The 15,658-nt window shown below is 35.1% G+C and overlaps 1 protein-coding gene across 1 annotated transcript in view; it reads left to right on the plus strand.

Annotated features, from left to right (window-relative positions):
• Positions 1–13,457, plus strand: part of PTPMT1 (protein tyrosine phosphatase, mitochondrial 1) — a 71,508-nt gene extending 58,051 nt beyond the window's left edge. The window contains exon 4 of the mRNA XM_090412921.1: positions 13,335–13,457. Coding sequence (XP_090269047.1) covers positions 13,335–13,457 — 123 coding nt within the window. The remainder of the gene's footprint in view (positions 1–13,334) is intronic.
• The last annotated feature ends 2,201 nt before the right edge of the window (positions 13,458–15,658 follow it).

A 15,658-nucleotide genomic window follows, 5' to 3' on the forward strand; every position in this document is an offset into this window, starting at 1 on the left:
TTCTCAGATTTGGTCCCCAGGATTTGAAGGGGATAAATTAACTGTGGAAAGGGTACAAAAGATGGATGACAAAGATGGTTTCAGGACTGTACAATTTTGGTTATGAGGATCAGCTGAGGGAATGTGGACTGCAGAGTTTGGTGGATAGAAGACGGAGAGGTGATATGATTGAGACTTTTTAAACTGTTGAGAGGTGGTTACAGGGTTGACACTGGGGAATTCTTTCGCTTGGTTGAACAGCGGGAAGGAGTGATGACAAGAGGGTAAGGAGTGGTTTCTTTGCATGGAGGGGTGGGTGAACCATGGAATGCATTGCCTGATGGAGTGGTGAGAGCGAGAACGGTCAATGAGTTTAAGGAGTGGTATGATAGACTTTGTGTTTCTTAGGGGGGGGACCTCCCCTCGATGAGTCTTGACAAACTTTATGCTCTTAGGAAGGACCTCCCATGATGAGTCTTTTGACTCCATGGAGGCTTGAATAATAATAATAATAATAATATATGGGAAAAGCAGAATGTACTCGAGCATGATAAATATTCAGATCTTCCCTTGTCAGTGTGTGTAGTAATGGGGTTACTAGGCCTCTTGCTGGTGGAAAGATTACTGAGTTACAATGGATAACTACTATATGTGTCCTGAACTTGCTGATTTGCTTTTACAGCATCATACAGATAGTTACTGTACTGTAAATGCAAAAAGGTAAGATATGCCTCCAGATCTGTCATCAGGAAAAACTGTCAAAGGGATAAATTCAAGCTTATCAGCAAGGGAAAGTCTTGCACTATGTTGGAAAGAAAAAAGATGTTTTTCTGCTGTCTTCCCTGCACAATCCATCAATGGAATCTGTGGAGAAGCATGGTTTCAAGAAATACAAATCCACTGCTGTTATGTGCATACAACAATATATGGGTGGAGTCTACAGGTGTGATCAGTGGCTATCATTTTACTCTGTAACAAGCAAACAAAATAAAAAAAAAAACTTACAAAAAAAGTGTTTGGACATATATTGTCCATACACTTTTCTAAATAATAAAATCTAAATTATTTAGAACAGTTTCATCTTTGTATAAGCAAAAATGTATGTCTGCCATAATATATCTAGATTATGGAGTAGAAATTGCAAAAACTTTGCTACTAGTTTATGCTCCTTCTTCAGCAAGCAAGAAAACAGGCAATCCTTCCAGACTTCTGGCGTTTAAAAAAGAACTGTGTGCAAATGTTATGTTTGCTTAAAAAAATCAGAAAGGAGACAATCTGGTGTCCTGAACGTAAAACTACTTTGTGCATTCACCTTTGTTTTAGGGTGTTTTCTCTTGTTCAAAATATAAATTTTGAATAGTATGAAACAAAAATATTCCCTTTTAGGTCCATCAAAACAGTTCTTTTTCAGATTACAAATATTGATAGAGATACCTGACTGTACTTATTCCAGTTCCTCTTGAAGAGGAATTTGTTTAAGTTGTTTTTATAACACACAGAATAATATATTGTTCTTCTTGAAGTGGCTAATAGTACTTTTTTTTTTTTGAGCAAACATAATATTAGAGATAAAACTAAACATGTTTTTTCAAGCCTCCCTGAACTGTGTGATGGCCTTGCACTATGCTGTTTACAGAACCAAATTCATCTACCACCTAAATATTTTCATAAGCATACATGCTAGTATGAGGATTCTAATCCACAGCTACTTAGTAAAAAAAAAGCAGTGATGACCATCTCCACTTGGCTTCCCAATCTCAGTCAGGAAAATTATTGAGTCGACTCAATCATTTTACTGATTAATCCAGTCAAAAATAATTTTGACTGGCATTATGGCAGAAACAATCATGAGGCAAGTACATTGAGTGTCTGATATTTTCCAGTGCTTTGTCTGTTTGCTGAAAAATGCAACTTTCTGGTAAGGAAAAGCCAACATCTGAGTATGAGACTGAGTAACTTAATTTCAGTTGAAAAGCCCTGATGAAGATTCTCATAGAACTATATAGGTTTCGAACTCAGGTTTTCTGACTGAAGAAAACTGTTTACACTCCTCACATTTTGCTTTAGAGGCATACACTATGGACCACATATCCGTGAAACGCATGTTTGCCACTGATTTGTTTGTTTCGCATGGGAAAGAACTGATTTCTAAAAAGGAATGAAATGGAGGATAATTTTCTATTATTTTAGAAACACTATTTATATAAAAAGAAATATGATGGTTGACCTTTGTTGAGGTCTCGTCAGTAGGAGCCAGACCCAGAAGTGGTGATACTAAGTTAGAGCAAGGTTTTCTGGCTGAGCTGTGAAATTGTCAGTTTTCCATAACTAGCATATAATAAATTTAGTTTAATCCTTTATCCAAGTGTAAGCAAACAGAGTTTGCACCTGAAGTATCTTCAGGACTGAGGCAACTCGTGGTAAAGGTGGACAATGCTATGCATTAAGGGAAAGCCACTATCCAGACCAGTTTCAACCTTTATTGAATGTTCAAGTACAGGTCAAACTCCAGAAACTCAGTGTCGTTCCCCTCAGTAACAGGCTCACCCTGCCACTGAGAACTCTCAGAACCGGTTGGCTCTACCGTGGGTCTCAACCCACCAATGAGCAGAGCCGCTCATATCTCATCCGAGGGGTAACAGCAACAGCCGTGCCTCAGTTAACTTTATTGGCTACAGCATTGCTATTCATTACTCCCCACACATACACACACACACCACCACCACCACCCAGGACCTGGGTGACAGCAACAGCCGAGCCTCAGTTAAAACTTCATGGGCTACAGCATTGCCATTCATCACCCAAGGTTCCAACCAGTTTCGACCTTTGTTGAGGTCTCATCAGTAGGAGCCAGACCCAGAAGTGGTGATACTAAGTTAGAAGCAATGGAGAAGTCATATTTACCTATATGAGTTGCCAAAAGGTGTACCACCTTATTATTAAATTACTCTGGATTTAGAGAAAGATGTTGGAAGTTTTTTCCCACTTGGTTAGACCATAATAAATTTAGTTTAATCCTTTATCCAAGTTTAAGCAAACAAAGTTTGCACCTGAAGTATCTTCAGGACTGAGGCAACTTGTGGTAAAGGTGTGCCAAGCTCTCATCACTCCTTGTCTTAGTATCTCCCATAATGCAAAGCACATCTCCTTGTGGACATGTATAATGCTATGCATTACTACACAGACCGGTTTCGACCTTTATTGAGGTCTCGACAGTGGGAGCCAGACCCAGAAGTGGTGATATTGATATAGAAGGCAGAAGCAATGGAGAAGTCATGTTTACCTATATGAGTTGCCAAAAGGTGTACCACCTTATTATTATGTTAAAGATACCAAGCAATTTTAAACCTGGTTTTACTCCATTTTTTCCAAGTAAGCAAACAGAAAATGTCAAGTTTGCGCCTGCAATTTATGCAGGACTAGCTGATCCCACAGGTAGTGCAAGACCAAGGCAACTCGTGGTAAAAGTGGAGCAAGCTCTGATCACTAATCTTAATATTTACCCTTAATGCCAAAACACATCTCCAAGAAGGGGATGTATGATGTTTTGTATTAAAGGCAAGGGGCCACTACCCAGACCGGTTTCGACCTTTATTGAGGTCTCATCAATGGGAGCCAGGCTGGATATACCAAGATTTAGTAATACAGAGCTTGTAAGTATTTTACCAAAACAAGTTACCTACCTGTGGGATCAGCTGGTCCTGCATAAATTGCAGGCGCAAACTTGACATTTGTCTGTTTGCTTACTTGGAAAAAATGGATTAAAACCAGGTTTAAAATTGCTTGGTATCTTTAACATAACTATACCCAAGTTAAAACTACTTTCTACATCTATATCTCCTCCTGAGATTTTTATTTAATAAGGTTATAACACCTTATGGTAACTTGTTTTGGTAAAATACTTACAAGCTCTGTATTACTAAATCTTGGTATTTCCAGCCTGGCTCCCACTGATGAGACCTCAGTAAAGGTCGAAACCGGTCTGGGTAGTGGCCCCTTGCCTTTAATACAAAACATCATACATCCCCTTCTTGGAGATGTGTTTTGGCATTAAGGGTAAATATTAAGATTAGTGATCAGAACCTGCTCCACTTTTACCACGAGTTGCCTTGGTCTTGCACTACCTGTGGGATCAGCTAGTCCTGCATAAATTGCAGGTGCAAACTTGACATTTGTCTGTTTGCTTACTTGGAAAAAATGGAGTAAAACCAGGTTTAAAATTGCTTGGTATCTTTAACATAACTATACCCAAGTTAAAAATACTTTCTACACCTTATTATTAAATTACTCTGGATTTACAGAAAGATGTTGGAAGTTTTTTCCCACTTGGTTAGACTATAATAAATTTAGTTTAATCCTTTATCCAAGTGTAAGCAAACAAAGTTTGTGCCTGAAGTATCTTCAGGACTGAGGTAAACTACCACAACTAGCAAATGCAAAAGTAACAGTAGGAAGAGTTCCTACCATTCATCCTAGTACACCAAGTTTCAAGTTTTACATGATATTAAAGGAAAAACAAGAAATATGGCTACTTTCAGAATATGGAACATAGAAAAAAGGACTCTTTTCATGTACATATCAATTTATCTCAGAAAACTTATTATCATAATGTAAATTGCATTCTATAATAATAGCATAGTGATAATAACAATAGTTATATAATATTCATCATCATCATCAAATTCCTGCTATGTACCCTCAAGGGGTGTACAGGATATGACAGTACTACATGAAAAAATTACATCATTACTAACTTCCTATCTACAATTTTCCTCCAAATCAGTCTGTTACTTGTCAAGACTCCAACATTATCAGATCTTATATTTCTATCGTCTAAGGCACTTTGTACCGTATCAATCCACCTATATCTTGGTCTTCCTCTGGGTCGTTTTCCTGCCAACCTGGCAGAGAACACTTGTTTTGCTAATCTTTCCTCTCCCATTCTATTTAAGTGACCATACCATCTGAGATTAGCTCTGCTAACGCATTCCTGGATGCTGACAATGTCAAGTTCTTTCCTAATATCCTCATTTTTAATATGATATTGCCATTGATGCCATCTGTTCACGCCTCTAATCTTTCTCAGGACTCTCATATCTGCGGTCTCTAGTCTTTGGTCAAGTGTTTTACTTCTGACCCAGCTCTCACATCCATAAGTTAAAATTGGTTTGAACACAGTCTTGTATACAGCTAATTTAGTATTCCGACTAATTTCTTTCTTATTCCATATGAATTTATTCAATTGACTTCCCACGATACCAGCTTTGCTGATTCTGTTGTCTATTTCTATATTTAGTTTACCATCTTCAGTAAAAATTGTGCCTAAGTAGCTGAAATGTTTTACTTGTTCCACAGGTTCTCCATTCACAACACAGTTGACATTTTCAATGATTCTGCCTATTTTCATTGTCTTTGTCTTTTTATTGCTGACCTTCATACCATATCTATTACAACAGCTATTCAATTTAGTCAGAGAATCTTGCAGACTTGTAGCGGATTTATTTAGAAGTATAACATCATCCGCATAAAGCAAAGAGCTGACATTAACATCTCCAATTTTGATATCAGGTTTAATACCACATTCCTTCATAATGTGATCCATATAGATAATGAATAACAGAGGGGATAATGTACATCCTTGTCTCACACCAGATTTAACATTAAACCATCTTCCTGTACTTCCTTCAATTCTAACTGCTGACTCACAACTCAAATAAAGACTAAGTATTGCTTGATATAATGCCCCATTGACACCATATAACTGCAGCGTATTGAATAGCTTCTCTCTTGGCACCTTGTCATATGCCTTTTCCAAATCGACAAAACTTAAATACAGATCTTTGTTATATTCCCATGCTTTCTCGACTATTTGTCGTAAAGTGAAGATCTGATCCTGACAGCCTCTATTTGGCCTGAATCCAGCTTGTTCTTCACCAAGCTTTTCTTCCACAATTCTTCTCAACCGTTTCTCAAGTATACTTGCATAGATCTTGCCAGGAACACTCAGTAGGGAAATACCTCTGTAATTTTCACATTCAGTTTTATTTCCCTTTTTATATATGGGTACTATGAGAGCTCTAGTCCAATCATCGGGAATTCGTCCCTCTGTCCAGGCTTTCTGAACTATGCAGTGCAGCCACTGTAAGACTCTTATACCACCATACTTCAGCATTTCTGGTCGAATATCATCTACTCCTGCTGCCTTTCCACATTTCAAGTGTTTGATGGCTTTTTCTACTTCAAGTATGGATATGTATTCCTGACTGCATGCCTGGTCAGTGTTTTTTATCACTGTGCTGTCATCACTGCTTGTTTCATTTAGCAGTTTTTCAATGTAATTACTCCATACCTCAAGGATATCTTTTTCTGCTGTTTTCATTTCACCTTTATCATCTCTAATTCCTTTTACAGCACTCTTTCCTCCATTCCTAAGTTTCTTCAACAACCTCCAGAATATTTTGCCACCTTCTTGATATTTATTTTCTATATTCTTGCCAAAGTCCTCCCATGACTTTTGTTTAGCTAGTTTTACACACTGTTTAGCTTTCTTACATTTGTCTCTGTATTCTGTAAGAGTAAAAGCTGACTTATTTGCCAGGAACTTTTGATATGCTTTCTTCTTTTCCTTAACTGCCTCTTTAATTTCCTGTGTCCACCAGGGAGTTCTGATTTTTTTATCCTTGCACACAACCTCACCACATGCCTCTCTGGCAGAATCAATCAATGTTTCCTTCAGAGTTTGCCACTGAATCTCCAAGGTTTGATTCCTGTTCTCAAACTCTTTCATTTTTTTTTCAATAATATTTCTGTATTTTAATCTACAGTTCACATCTGAGAGCTGCTCAACTTTTATTCGCTTTAAAACTTTCTTACATGTTATTCTTTTCAATATGAAATTCAATTTTATCCTGCTCAAGACTAAATAGTGATCACTTCCAATTTCAAATCCTCTGTACACTCTGGTGTCCTGCACCAGGGAGAAAACATCACTATCAACAATAACATAGTCAATGAGACTTTTCTTATTCCTAGCCTCTTCTCTCCATGTGAATTTGTGCAAATTTTTATGTTGGAACATGGTGTTAGTAATAACCAGTCCATGTCCTGAGCAGAAATCCAACAGATATTTGCCATTATATATAATATTCTATTATTCTTATTCACTCAGGAAGAACAAATAAAATAAGATTTTTTTTTTTTTTTATATCCCTTAGCTGGGGTCTGGATGGGAACTTTAGCCTTCTCCCTTAACCAGTACACAGCTGTGGGTACTGCTGGACTATTTGTCCATTGCTTTCCTGCCGAGTTTTACAGTCCCTCGGCAGGGACAAACTGCAGTTGCTAGAGGATGTGATAGGGTCGCAGATGCCCTTTTTACAGAGAGTTGGAAAGACAATCACAAACATCCGTGCCCTGGCAGGATTCGAACCTGTGGCCTATTGGCTGAAAAGCAGATATGCTAACTACTCAACTAACTAGGCTGGCAAATTAGATTAACTATTACTGTAATTATCAAATTTTATTTCTAATGGAAAAGAGAGAAAAATAGTTACTATTAGAATATTCAGTTTTCTGAATATCTACAGAGTAACCCTCAACAGAAGCAGCTCATGTTATCTCATAATACAGGTAATCCTCGTTTAACATGGATGTTTAGGTTACATAGAAATATCGCGTTATATGAGACTTAGATCACACAGAAAAAATAACATTAGGTTCCGAAATCATTTTTTTTTTTTTAAATTATATAAACAACAATGACATAACCAACAAAAATAATATTTTTATTTAATTCAGGTAATTCATGTAAGAAGAAAACATAAACTATCAGACAAATACGTATTATAAAAATTACAAATTGTACATAAATTGAATTGCACATAATGCATAAATGTTTTGGACACCATAAAATAAAGCGCATATTTTAATCGTCATCACTGTCTTCAGAAATAACATTTCGTAGATGTTCTTTAAGTGGGCGGAGGTCGTCACCACTTGAAATCTCTTGGACATCATTTGTATAATTCTCATTGCATATTTTGGCTGGTTTAGTCGTCATCATCAAATTCCTGCCATGTACCCTCAAGGGATGTACAGGATATGATAGTACTACATGAAAAATTTACATCATTACTAACTTCCTATCTGCAATTTTCCTCCAAATCAGTCTGTCACTTGTCAAGACTCCAACATTATCAGATCTTATATTTCTATTGTCTAAGGCACATTGCACCATATCAATCCACCTATATCTTGGTCTTCCTCTGGGTCATTTTCCTGCCAACCTGGCAGAGAACACTTGTTTTGCTAATCTTTCCTCACCCCCATTCTGTTTAAGTGGCCATACCACCTGAGGATAGCTCTGCTAACACATTCCTGAATGCTGACAATGTCAACATTCAAGTTTTTTCCTAATATCCTCGTTTTTAATATCATATTGCCATTGATGCCATCTGTTCATGCCTCTAATCTTTCTCAGGACTCTCATATCTGCAGTCTCTAGTCTTTGGTCAAGTATTTTACTTCTGACCCAGCTTTCAGATTCATAAGTTAAAACTGGTTTGAACACTGTCTTGTATACAGCTAATTTAGTGTTCTGACTAATTTCTCTCTTATTCCATATGAATTTATTCAATTGACTTCCTACCATACCAGCTTTGTTCATTCTGTTGTATATTTCTATATTTAATTTGCCATCTTCACTAAAAATCGTGCCTAAGTAGCTGAAATGTTTTACTTGTTCTATAGGTTCTCCATTCACAATGCAGTTGACATTTTCAATGATTCTGCCTATTTTCATTGTCTTTGTCTTGTTATTGCTGACCTTCATACCATATCTATTACAACAGTTATTCAATTTAAGGATATCTTGCAGACTTGTAGCGGATTTACTTAGAAGTATAACATCGTCCGCATAAAGCAAAGAGCTGACATTAACATCTCTAATTTTGGTATCAGATTTAATACCACTTTTCTTCATAATGTGATCCATATAGATAATGAATAACAGGGAATATGTACATCCTTGTCTGACATCAGATTTAACATTAAACCATCTTCCTGTACTTCAATTCTAACTGCTGACTTACAACTCAAATACAGACTAAGTATTGCTTGATATAATGCCCCATTGACACCATATAACTATAGCGTATTGAATAGCTTCTCTCTTGGCACCTTGTCATATGCCTTTTCCAGATCGACAAAAATTAAATACAGATTTTTGTTATCTTCCCATGATTTCTCCACTATTTGTCTAAAGTGAAGATCTGATCCTGACAGCCTCTATTTGGTCTGAATTCAGCTTGTTCTTCACCAGGCTTTTCTTCCACAATTCTTCTCGACTGTTTCTCAAGTATGCTTGCATAAATCTTACCAGGCACACTCAGTAGGGAAATACCCCTGAAATACCCCATTAAAGGCAAGGGGCCACCAACCAAAGTGGCCCCTTGCCTTTGATGCATAGCATATAAATCTCCTCAAAGAGATGGGGTTTGCATTAAGGGTAAATATTAAGAATAGTGATCAGAGCTTATTCCAACTTTACCAATGAGTTGCCTTGACTTGTACTACTTTACGGGTCACTTAGACTTGCATTACGTGCAGATGCAAACTTGACATATTTGTCTGTTTGCTTACTTGGGAAATGGAGTAAAAACCAGGTTTAAAATAGCTTGGTATCTTTAACATATATATATATCCCACATGGGAAATTAGAGAAATAAAATGACTGAGCTATGGAAATTACATATCCATAGCTCAGTCAGATAGATGGGGCCCTTTGGTCGGAAAGACCTTTGTTTGATTTCCGTCCCTGATGTGAGGAACCTTGATCTGGTCTCTTTCAACTAAAGGTGAGTTAGCTGGTCTCATATGGAGGTATAGGATTTTTTCCATCCTGGAAACTCTAGTTTTTCATCCCTCAGAACAGGCAAACTGGCCCATGAAATACATGTGGTACAATAAAAAAAAATGCATACTTAAAGATCAGCCAGTCCTAAGTGATGAATGAGTAAAATTGAGAAATTTGGAACCCCCATCACATCAGTACTGTGGGGGGGGGGGGGGGGCAAGGGGAAAAGGTGTTTTTTTTTTGTGAAATAATTTTTAATTATAGCTTGTTTTCTCCTTATAAAAAATTTTTGTGGGGTTATCGACCTATTCACCCTGCAGTGATTTACATTTGTGACAATTGTCTTCCAAATGATTTCAAAAATAAATTCTCTGAAATATCTGCATTGTTGAATAGGTTGATAACCTCCAAAAAATTTAAACAATTATGTAGCACATGCAACTTTAAAGAATTCAAATCTTTTTTTTTTTTTTTAAAGATAATTGTATCAAATAATTTATAATTTTTCAATAATAAAAGTGAAACTTTGATTATTATAAATTAAGAAATTATTTTGGCCTAAATACTGTATCAGCTGGTAAAAGAAATATCAATATTTCTGTTGAGAAAGTCTGCTAATCAGCAATTGAAAATGAAACAAAACATTGCTGATGTATTCTGCACTACAGCTTGAGGCAATGACTTTTGTGCCTTTTAACCTTTTCTTCCAGCTGAGAGGATTATTAGGTTGAAGAAAGGCATAGAAAAGGTTCTTCTACTCAGCAACTAGAATCAAACTTGAATAGTCTTCAGGCAGCTTAGCACTATGGATGTAAATGCCATTTCACAGTACTTTGGAATATTTTTAAATTAAAAATATTCTAGAAACATTCACAATATACTACTTGAGGATATCTCATAAAATATTGATGAGATATCGTTAATTAAGCACATTCTTGCTTGACCTACAAAGAGAAGACCTTTTGGTTCTGTGTAACTTTATTTATATTTCGTAATATAGCATTGTACATTTTTAGTAGAGTTGATTAGTCATTGAATGATAAACTAAAAATGCCAAGAAATTATATTCTTTGTTTAATTATATTTTTGGTTTAACCTTTATCCAAGTGTAAGCAAACAAAGCTTGCACCTGAAGTAACTTCAGGACAGGGCAACTTGTATATAGAAGCTGATGACTTAGTATCCCACAATGCAAAATACATATCCTTATAGACATGTATAATGCTATGCATTATGGGAAGGGTCACTACCCAGACTGGCTTTGACCTCTATTGAGGTCTCATCAGTGGGAGCCAGACCCAGAAATGATACCAAGGTTGAAGTAATGCAGAAGTAATATTTCCATATACGGTCTCATCAGTGAGAGCTAGACCCATACACCTCTAGCTCTCACTGATGAGACCTCAATAAGGTTGAAACTGGCCTGGGTAGTGACCCTTCCCATAATGCATGGCAGCATTATACATGTCAGTAAGGATATATGCTTTGCATTGAGGGGCGAATGCTGGTCTTGAAATTCACACTTGCTCGTGTTATCATTCAGGGAATGGGAGGTGTGATTGAAGTCTGATTAGCAGAATAATGAATTACTGACCATTTAAAACTATATACAGGTAACCCTTGTATAACGCGGATGTTAGTTTCTGCAGAAATGTCGCGTTATATAAATCGCGTTATGCAAGCCTCTGATCACAAAGAAAAAGTAGGGTTATGTTCAGAAATGTTTTTTTTTTTTTTTTAATTATATAAACAAAAATGACATATCTAACAAAAATATATTTTAATTTAATTCAGGCAATCCATCATGTAAGTTAAGAAACATAAACTATGAAACAAATACATAGTATAAAAATTACAAATTGTACTTAAACTTCATTGCACATAATGCATAAATGTTTTAGGCAAAATAAAATAGTGCATATTTTAAGCTTTCATAGCACGAGGATTTGAGGATTGGTTAATAAACATTGGTTTTGTCATGTAATCACCTGAATATTGCATTACAGAGTAATTCTGTCTTTGGAAACTTTGAATCCAGGAGCTGATCTTCCATTTTTCGAAATATAGGTGCATTTTTGCATTTTTTTCCCAATATAACCCGGATTCATCCTCATTGAACACCTGGTCTGCACTATAAATGTTGATAAACTTTTAGAGTTTTTTGTTTAATAAGACTTCCATCCATAGGAATTTTCTTTTGAGGTGCAATCTTCTATCCCAATCATTAGAGATTTCTCTTTTTCAATTAGAATATCGCATACACGAGCAATGCGCTTTGCACTTATCATTGACCCAGCAGTAAACACTTTCTCAGATTTTATTTTCAATTTTTTTGATTTTTCGAATTGTTGATTAATTTAAATTCAAAGTCCCTGCAAAAACTTCTGCTTTTTCTCCATTTTTCAACCGATCCAAGATTTTGAATATTTTTCTTTGAAAGGAATTAATTTTGTTTTCAATGTTGGTTTCCCCCTTTCGTTGCAGTTTGTGGCCATTACTATAAAAATAATTTTTTACACAAAAAAGCAAGCATTACATATTGTATGTAACTCACAAGAAAATAAAGTGCTCAGCTTGAGATGAACACACTTATGATTTTTAATGCACTTTCCTGTCAGAAACAAGGACAATTTTCAACAATAAATGTTTTATTGTTGAAAACTCCTATATACGAGTTGCCCTGTCCTGAAGTTACTTCAGGTGCAAAGTTTGTTTGCTTACACTTGCTTAGATAAAGGATTCAACCAAGAATATAATTTCTTGGCATCTTTAATTTATAGTATAGCCAAGTGGAAAAACTTCCAACAGTCAGTGGATGTACAACAGGGCTGTCCAACCTTAGGTAATCTGAGGACTGCATTAAAAAAAAAAAAAAGTTAATTTGGTGAACAGCAGGAACACACCCTCGATAGCTGAACAAACGAACAACATTAATCGTGTGCTCACGAGGAACTTGAGCACCCGGAGCATGCGCGTTGGAACAAAACAGTATAAGAATGCTTCTTTGAAACATCTAATATTTGAAAAACATGCAAATATATAGCGATGTAAAAAAATCAAATAAAATTACCAACATCGAGATTAGTGATAGAATTACAATATCTAATACGCATTCAATTCAAATTGTTATTTTATTTTTTCGCTTATGAAAATCAAAACCCACTGGTGGGCCACACAAAATCGTCCTGCAGGCCAGACGCGGCCCACAGACAGTGTTTTGGACAGCCCTGATGTACAACATACACAGTTTAAAACAAATTTTATAAACATGTTAAACCACATGAAAGAACCTTACAATAATAGAGAAAGCACTATCAGTTACTACTGACATTCATATATCACCAATATTTTGTTCACAGTGAGATAGTTATTTTGATGTTAATACCTAATACATATTTGTGTTTATATATTTGTAATATAATGAAAAGAACAAATACATTTTATTTTGATATCTGTTTAAATAATTTGTTTTGTTATTTAAATATTTCATTCTTATTTCCAGCAACATGGTTGGACTCCTTCACAAGCAGTGGACACTATGCGTTGCCTTAGGCCCCACATTCTGCTAGGCAGTAAACAGTGGGAAGCTTTAGAAACTTACTATAGAAATAATGTTATAACATAGTGCAATTTGTACCATTTAAAATTTCAAAAACTAACTAGCAGTTCACTAAAATATTGAGCTGTCTAAATTTACATATCAAACTGAATTTAATTCACTCTTGACCAAGAGAGTTTATTTTACCTGTGTTCAGATGTGTTGTGGGTACTCATCATTTTATATCACCTGGAAGACAATCTTAGATGAACATTTGTAAATAGGCATAAATTTTATATCTAGGTGCTGTAGTTAAATACTATATCAACTGACATATGATTCTAAATACCTATAAATAAATTTTATGATAAAAAAAAATAGCCTAAATATTTGCAGTTTTAGATTTTTGGATGCCTTATATTTTTTATCTTTAATAAAACTTGTTTTCTATATATATATATATATATATATATCTAGAAAAATGGACCAAGAGAAGTATTAGTTAAAATGTCAGTTCAGTGGTGGCACACCATTGTTTATTGTAGTATGGCCTATGTTATATGAATTGTGAATAGTCTTGGGACTTCATTTATATTATTTATTTATTTCACACTTGCACGTATACTACAGCATAAAAGTAAAGTAATTTTTTGTAACTTTAAATTCTTGTTAAATCTTAAATATTATTCATTGCAATTACTGTGATATTTGCTAGAAAAAAAATAAATAAATATAATATGATATGATATTTAGAAATGTATGTATATTTAAAATGTGTTTTGGTGGTGGCATGCCAACAATGTTTCCATCTCAAAGTATCACTATATATATATATATATGGCACAATCTGATATACGGAAATAAGAGAGCAAGAAGAGGCTTCATCATGAGAAATGTAATTAAATATTTTAACAAAGTAGGATGAAAAGCCTATATTTCCAAACTGCAAAATTGTTTCATTTCTGTTTTTTCTTAGTAATTAAGAAATCTACTTTGTTGAAATATTTAATGTTCCCTGCAATAAGAATATGAGTCAGTGGCTCTTAAAAAAAACATATTTCACATGACGTTTTGTTATAATTTTGAGTCATATGCAGACAGGCCTTGATTAGCCTCTGTGACTCATATCCATATGCTGCTTTTACTTTATACTTTTAGCAGCTTAAAGCAGAAATGAATAGTATGCCACATTTAAATTTGTTCGTGCAATGTGAATTTGTCTGTTCACACAATATGTATGGCAAGAGAAAGATATGCTAATTTGATACCCACCTTGTGGAATGTGCTTTAAAAATGTGAACTCTTTAATTATAACACAGCTGAATAAATTTAAAAAAAAATGCAGTATACTCTTGGCTGAGATTTGTGATAAGATGTTGAAAGAGAGAAATAGATCAGTCTTATTTTATGATAAGCACAACTTTGGTTTTTTCAAGTCTTAGCTTAATTATATGCATTATATTGAGAAGGGAAAATTTTACAAATATGTAAAAGTAGATAAAGAATCATTTATCATATTCATTCTAAAATTAAAGAATTAGTTGTATCTGAATAATGATTCAGGTCTGTTCTCCCGCTTTGTACTGTATTAAACTATTTTTAGATGTACTGACTTAATTTTACAAGTGACATAATCAGATGGGCAACTGTCTTTTTCCATTAAAAAAAAAAAGTTGTTTATACAAAAAGTAATATCATAAACTTTAGATTCTCCCCTCCCAAACACACTTGTATACACATGACTGAAAACTTTTGTATTAACTATAGTGTGTATGATCAACTTGCGCATCTGTCAGATCTGATATCTCATGCTGGAGTATCCACACCTGGAATCCTCTCTGTTTGATCTTTCCAGTGACCCAACTCTAGCATGTTTGAAGTTTGCTATTAGCAATGACTTAACACAAATTGTCCACCTATCTACCAGCATACCAAATATTCCTTGCCATCCTCCCAACACCCTTGACCTTTTTTCTCAGTGTTCTCCATCCAAATATATGCTATAGATAGAATCTCTAGGCAACTTGGACCATCATCTCATCCAAGTTTCCTTTTCTAAGGAACTTACTTTCCCAACTGTAGTGACAAATGGAATGATGACTTCCCTTCCTTCCTATAGTTTCATTACTGATTGATCCCCACAACAGATATAATTCCTGCTGGAATGAAGGCTTTCCTTCATTCCAGTAAGTATAGGCATTGATTTTCCTACAAGTGTACAGCTATAATCATAACAAAGCAATTTAGCATGTCAGAAGTAATTGAAGGCAAAAATTCTAGCTTTACAC

Source organism: Typopeltis vanoorti, chromosome 23 (assembly GCF_054136105.1).
Source record: "Typopeltis vanoorti isolate ZY-2024b chromosome 23, IOZ_Tvanoo_1.0, whole genome shotgun sequence".
In the NCBI taxonomy this organism is placed as follows: Eukaryota; Metazoa; Arthropoda; class Arachnida; order Uropygi; family Thelyphonidae; genus Typopeltis; species Typopeltis vanoorti.